A 7,018-nucleotide genomic window follows, 5' to 3' on the forward strand; every position below is an offset into this window, starting at 1 on the left:
TGGCTCAACCCAATTTGGAGGAAGTGACTCTACCCAATTTGGAGGGAGTGACTCTACCCAGTTTGGAGGAAGTGGCTTAGATCAGTTTGGAGGAAGTGGCTCAAGCCAATTTGGAGGAAGCGGCTCAACCCAATTTGGAGGAAGTGACTCAACCCAATTTGAAGGGAGTGATTCTACCCAGTTTGGAGGAATTGGTTTAGATCAGTTTGGAGGGAGTGACTCTACCCAGTTTGGAGGAAGTGGCTTAAGCCAGTTTGGAGAAAGTGGCTCAACCCAATTTGGAGGAAGTGACTCAACCCAATTTGGAGGAAGTGATTCCACCCAGTTTGGAGGAATTGGTTTAGATCAGTTTGGAGGGAGTGACTCTACCCAGTTTGGAGGAAGTGGCTTAGATCAGTTTGGAGGAAGTGGCTTAAGCCAGTTTGGAGAAAGTGGCTCAACCCAATTTGGAGGAAGTGGCTCAACCCAATTTGGAGGAAGTGACTCAACCCAATTTGGAGGAAGTGATTCAACCCAGTTTGGAGGAAGTGATTCAACCCAGTTTGGAGGAATTGGCTTAGATCAGTTTAGAGGAAGTGGCTCAACCCAATTTGGAGGACATGACTCAACCCTGTTTGGAGGGAGTGACTTAACCCAATTTGGAGGAGACTCGACCAACCAGTTTGGAGGAGACAAGCCTCAAACAGCCGATCTTCCTTCTCTCTCTTCTTCCTCTGATTTTGGTGTCAAGATTGTTGATGACGTGCAGGATAGCTTGCCCGATAGAACTCTCGGAGATGGAAACCAGAAAATCTTCAACAATCAACAAAGCCCAAGTGACTTGTTATCTTTCTTCTTACCAGGGCACAAAACACAACACCACTCAAATAACAGAGGCTCTAACCCAATTGGAGACCTTCTTGCATTAGGTGCTGGTCCCATCAAAAAAATATTCAATCTACTCACATTGGGAACCTTTGGCGGCGATTCTCAGTCTAATCCACTTAGTGCAATTGGCTTGGGAGGCGATGCTATTGGGGAACTAGTCCAGGTTGCTTCTTCAGGTTTGGATGATCTCGCCAGAGAAACCTCTGCGGGCATACGGCTTGCTCAAGACGAAGTTAGATTCCAAGCTAACGAAAAGGTACGACAATTCATCAACAATCTGCAGCAGACTGGCCGTACCGTTGGAGTTATTGGTCAAAATACATACAGGTCTTTGCTTCAGAAGAAAGATGCACTGGGCAAGTTACTGATGGGTGTTGTGACCAACTTAGGAAGGTACATCAATACATCCGTCGGAGACACTTTTGAAAAAGTTGGCAATACTGCAAATGTATTCGGTAAATTTGTCAGCGACTTAAAGGTAGCAATATTGAATTCCTTGATAGCCAAGGGTGAAAATGTTCGAGAGCTAGTGAGTGGAACAGTAGGCACAGTTGGCTCAGCCTTTAGAGATTTCTCGTCTGCGGCTCAGTCAGCTGCCGAGGATAGCATCAAGGCCATCACTGGGCTTAAAGAAAAGAACTTCAGATAACACAAGATGGACTCCTCTCTACATTCCTATGCCTACTCTTACATGTTGTGGAGGTAATGCCTCGCCAGTAATTATAGAACAAGTTTGTGCAACGAGGTAACCCAATAAACATACATGGACTACTTGAATTCTTTTGTTACAGAGATTTTACAGGTGAAGCCAGGGAAGAAATGTTAAAGGTATGGCTAATGTTTATGGTAATACAGAATAGCAATATCTTTAGCAATACATGGCAAAGAAAAACATATTTGGAATGTGGGTGACGAAGAGTGACTCACAACTGGAGGTAAATCTTCAAGAATCACAGGTACAACACGTCTTTTATATCTTAACCTGTTAATTACCTTTCAAAAAAATGTGTTTTTTACATTAAGCATTTGAATTTTGGAGCCAGTGTTAATAATTCATAGCGACAATCTATCCAGACACCAACAATTACCTTGCATATCCTACAGCATTTGTGTTAGAATAATAATGATTCTGTTTATCTGTATTTGCTTTTTAAAACTGGGATAACGGTGATTTACTTCCTCGAAAGCTAATTTAATGAGTCAAATATGCTTCCTCATCTCTGTCGCAAGAACAAGACAAGCCCAAACCTGTCTTGACTATCAGAGACAATCAATTGTTTCAACCATTGCAAATTTGACATTTAATGTTTCCAATATGCTGAGTTCAACCCTATCTGGATCTACTTATGTTGAAAACTCTCTGTCGTCTTTGGCCCTCACCAAGTGTAACCATGCTTCCCTGATCCATGTACCTAGGGTCTCGTGTACGTCCAGAGCCTCACACCGGTACTGGGACAAGTTGCGTGTGGATTAACACAATAGGAGTAGATGCAAGTATCACCCTATGTGATACACAAGATGTGACTTTTTTAGTAGCATTTCGTGTCTAGTCGAGTAGCATTTAAGTAATTTTTCTTTTATATTTTGAAATAAATATACTGTATATAAAAAAAGATTACGGTTGTTGTTTATTTCATAACCTTTTACTCTGGAATTCCATGCACCAAAAGCTCATTCCAATTCTCAAAGTATTTCTTTGTGACATGTGATTCACATGCAATAAAGAATGTTCATATATGTTATTGTATATTGTTGAATTGTTGTAATGTATGGGTTAAAGTAATGGTGGTCTGCTTTTTATCTGCAAATTATTCATTAATTGGTGTGATGATATATTATGCCATTCTCTGTGGTCATAATTTTGGTGGATGTAATGAAGAAGCCTCACAAGCCAGAAATCTATATAATAAGGCCAGAAATGACTATAACATCCTGTTAGAAAAAACAAAAAGAAAATTCTACAACGACGAAAGTAAAAAAAACTAATAACATGAGGGAGTTTCACAAAAACCTATATGATTTGATGGGATTAAAGAAAAAATATGCCTTGCCTGAAAATGTCTGTGCAGAGAATTTTGCTATATTCTTTAATGAAAAAATTGATAAAATCTGTAGACGTTTCCCCCAAAATAAGCTAGAAGGACAGTCAGTTATGCCGGTGAAGGAGGGTAAGAAGTTAAAAAAAATTTAAGGAAATAAATATGCGTGACTTGTTAAAGGTTATGGGCGAGATGAAGAATACATATTGTTGAAACGACCCTTTCCCAAATAGTTTAATAAGTGAAGCTCCAAACAAGCAAGTTTTATATAATATTTACCTTAAATATAATTAACCTAAGTATATCATAATCCAGTTTTCCTAACTGTGAAAAAACTGCGTTGATCATACCAATATACAAAGGAAAAGGTGATTTAAACGAACTAAATTCATATAGGCCCATTTCAAATTTATCCTACATGTCAAAGCTTATTGAAAAAATCATAAGTGAGCAATTATGGGCGCATATTGATGAGTTAGCGGTATTCCCGGAAAATCAGTCAGCCTACAGAGCTAATCACTCTACAGAAACTACCTTATGCTTAATAATGAATGATATGATAGGACTTCTTGATGAAGGAAAGTGTGGAATTTTGATTTTGTTAGATCTTAGTGCTGCCTTCGATACTGTTGTGCACGAGTACTTACTTGATGACTTAAAGTCCATTGGAGTGACTGAGGAAGCACTGGAATTTTTGCGAAGCTACTTAACGAACAGGAAGACTATTGTAGAAGTTTCTGGAAACCGATCTAGTGAGAGAATTCTTATGAAAGGTGTACCAAAAGGTAGTGTTCTATGCCCTTTCTTGTTCAACATATATACTATCGAGCTATCGCATATCTTGAAAAAACAAAAAGTGGGCTTTAAACTATATGCAGATGATACTCAGTTCTACCTTACAATTTCAACAACACAAGATACAGTGAAGAAAATTGATGAGATAATGACTGAAATAAAAACATGGATGCAGAGGAAAAAGCTTAAATTAAATGATGATAAAACAGAATGTATGTTTTTTGGCACAAAGGTGGCTTTGAAGAATTACCACTTATTTCAAAGTATAAAAATTGGTGACGCTGATGTTAGGATTGTGCCTGTTGTGAAAAATTTGGGTGTACTGTTGGATTGTAATTTGTCAGTGAGGGATCAAATAGTGAATACAGTGAAAGTGTGTAACTATCACCTGAAAAACATAGCATTTATTAGAAAATATTTAACAGAGGGCAGTACAAAAATTTTAGTGATGAGTCACGTAATATCAAGGCTTGATTATTGCAATTCTCTGTACTATAAATTGCTCAATGCACTACTAAGAAAGCTTCAAAATGTGCAAAACCGGGCGGCTAGACTAACAAAAGGCATTAAATTTCGGGAGAGAATAACTCCTGCACTGATCGATCTACATTGGTTACCTGTTAAGGCTTGAATTGAATTTAAGATTTGCTTGTTGACTTACAAGTGATAAGCCTAAATATCTTCGTGATTGCTTGGTCCCCTACCCTCAAGCTACTAGCGCTGCTGTAAGAGTTAGACATGCTGATGACCCATATAGACTATTCGAAATTAGTGTGAATCATGCAATAGGAGGAAGAACTTTTTGTTATGCTGCAGCGAGACTCTTCAACGACCTTCCACTTGATGTCAAGAATAGCAAAAATGTGGCAGCTTTCAAGAAAAAACTGAAGACTTATCTCTTTGGAAAGTGCTATAATAGTGATCAGAAAACTATTAAGCCTGAATACAAATGCTAGAGAATACTCAAAAGATACAGAGCAAAATATAAACTGAAAAGAAATTATTTTCACACATCAAGGCCCGCCTGAACAGACTCTTAGTGTCTGATGGAGGGCGAGAAATAAACCCCTAAAAGTAAAAAAAAAAAAAAAAAAAAAAAAAAAAAAAAAAAAAAAAAAGGACATCTTTACTCAAAACTTCATACGTTTATTTCTTATTAGTAGTCTATACATATTGGAATACCGTACGTATTTCGCACTCTAGGCCTAGGCTAAGCCCGATTTTCTTCATTTTCACGTGCCTGATTAGTGTTGCCTCAGCGTTCAAATTGAAAGAACGTCCGCCAATGAGTAACTCACTGCCTCCCATCGAGTGGACAAGGACCAATACTCTTCATTTTATTGAATTACTAAAGGAGCATCAACGTGTATTTTCTTTTTAAGGATTAAAATCTTTTGTATCACTGTTTAAAAAAGAATCGTACTGCAAATTATTTCCTAATCATAGCATAAAAGAGTAATTTTATCATTTAATTTTGTGCATTACCTATATGTCATGATTGATTGCCATTTCATATTTATTTGTTGCTTCTTGTTTCATAATATGCAAGTAGGATACTTTTTATTCTTACTTAATATTAATCATAGTCACATTCAGGTATACTGTGGCCTATTTTGTACTAGTATTATTGCCATTGTAATAAAAATATCCGCATCCTTATCTATATAATTTTGAAGCTTACCTTTAAATTATCCTCCCAAAGAGCATTATAGATGACTTCACAGGTTTCGGAGAAGGAATGTAACTTCCAAGTAGTAAAATGTATAAATTACGCAAAGTTGAAAAAACAAAATGATCAAATAATGAATTAAAAAAAAAAAAGTTCAAAGCTTTGTGCATAAATTACGGATCACGTATATCTAAGACGCCATAAATTGCAGTTATATAGATATTCAATCTGTTAGTAATAAAGAAAAGTCAATTAAGATAGTTGATAAATGGGAAGCGTTCAGACATATTAGTGATATGTGGAACACGGCTAAAAGACAGTGACTGACACTTCTCCCAAACACGCGAACATTGTTTCTTTCTCTCATATCCCGAGGCGGGGGTAGTTGAGCTTATTGTTCTAATCACAAGATGATGAAAAACTAATGTAACAATTTCTCGTATACGCAAATAAACTTTACACCCTAAAAGGCGAAAAAAATATCGATCACAATAGTTTACAAATCCCCCAAAACAAATGAAAATTTATTTTTGAAGAGTTAGAAAAATAGTTATATGTGGAGATTTCAATCTTTGAATACATGACACATGAAATCATGATACTTCAGCCTTTAGTGAACTATTGGAATCATATCAATAGGTTAGTCACGTTAATTGTACAACAAATTTGACTGGACATACATTTGATTTCGTTTAAAGCGATGGATTGAATATTTAATCTATGGTCATGGCAACCAATGTTATTTAGGCTCTATAGGTTTATGTTTCGATTGCCTAAGTGACTGTATACTATACTATAGTATACAGTCACTTATTCAACCTATAGTAACTATAGGTTGAATAAAAAGGAATAAGATAACACATGTTCCCATTGATGGAGAAAACTATAACTGTTAATGGTAGATCTTAGTTCGATATGAGGGGGAAATGACGTAAAGAAAGAAACTGGAGTAAATTAAAAATTGCATAGGTGGAATGCAAAACCGTAGTGTCAATATAATTACCTGATAGGGAGAAAAAAAGATAAATGTTATAATAAAATATCCATGGAGCGGCAACACACATGAATAAGTTATATTGTCTCCCCAATGACGTCATGAAGAATGTAAATGATAAAAGACTATCAAAGGGGTATAACAACCAAAAAATGGCTAAAAGATTTCTAAAATTCTTTAGAAATGAAATAAAAGAGAAAGTACATTTACGTCATGTATAGATATTTAGTATAAGATTGACGAGATTTACAAGAGGACAAAGAAAACAAATTATGCGATTGTTGCAATGCCAATATCGAAAGTTATGGAATTGGATTAGAAAACTTTTCTAGTCTTTACGACCTAATTCTAAAAATAGTAAATACTAGTAACGATGGGTGTAACCTTCCTAGATCTGAGAAAATGGCTATAGTTGCACTGGGCCTGAAAAAGAGCTACATATTATCAGGAACTAAGTTCATAAATTGAAAAAGAAAAGGTAACAATGAAGCACTTACACAGGTAGGCTACAATGAAAACTTTTCAGGATATTTTACAATATGCTGTTCTGTTCGGTCTGGCGAAGCTGATTCTCATCATAAATTGTTGGAGGAAAAATGCTCTCAATTAAAACATTTATTCTTGGTCTGAATATTGATATCTGGCAACGTCATT

The 7,018-nt window shown here is 36.2% G+C and overlaps 1 protein-coding gene across 1 annotated transcript in view; it reads left to right on the forward strand.

Moving 5' to 3' along the window:
* Window positions 1–2,422, forward strand: part of LOC137630230 (ice nucleation protein-like) — a 7,188-nt gene extending 4,766 nt beyond the window's left edge. Inside the window, exon 2 of the mRNA XM_068361687.1 lies at window positions 1–2,422. This exon is cut by the window's left edge and continues 1,055 nt beyond it. Coding sequence (XP_068217788.1) covers window positions 1–1,516 — 1,516 coding nt within the window. The 3' untranslated portion in view covers window positions 1,517–2,422.
* The last annotated feature ends 4,596 nt before the right edge of the window (window positions 2,423–7,018 follow it).

Source organism: Palaemon carinicauda, chromosome 38 (assembly GCF_036898095.1).
Source record: "Palaemon carinicauda isolate YSFRI2023 chromosome 38, ASM3689809v2, whole genome shotgun sequence".
NCBI classification, from domain to species: domain Eukaryota; kingdom Metazoa; phylum Arthropoda; class Malacostraca; order Decapoda; family Palaemonidae; genus Palaemon; species Palaemon carinicauda.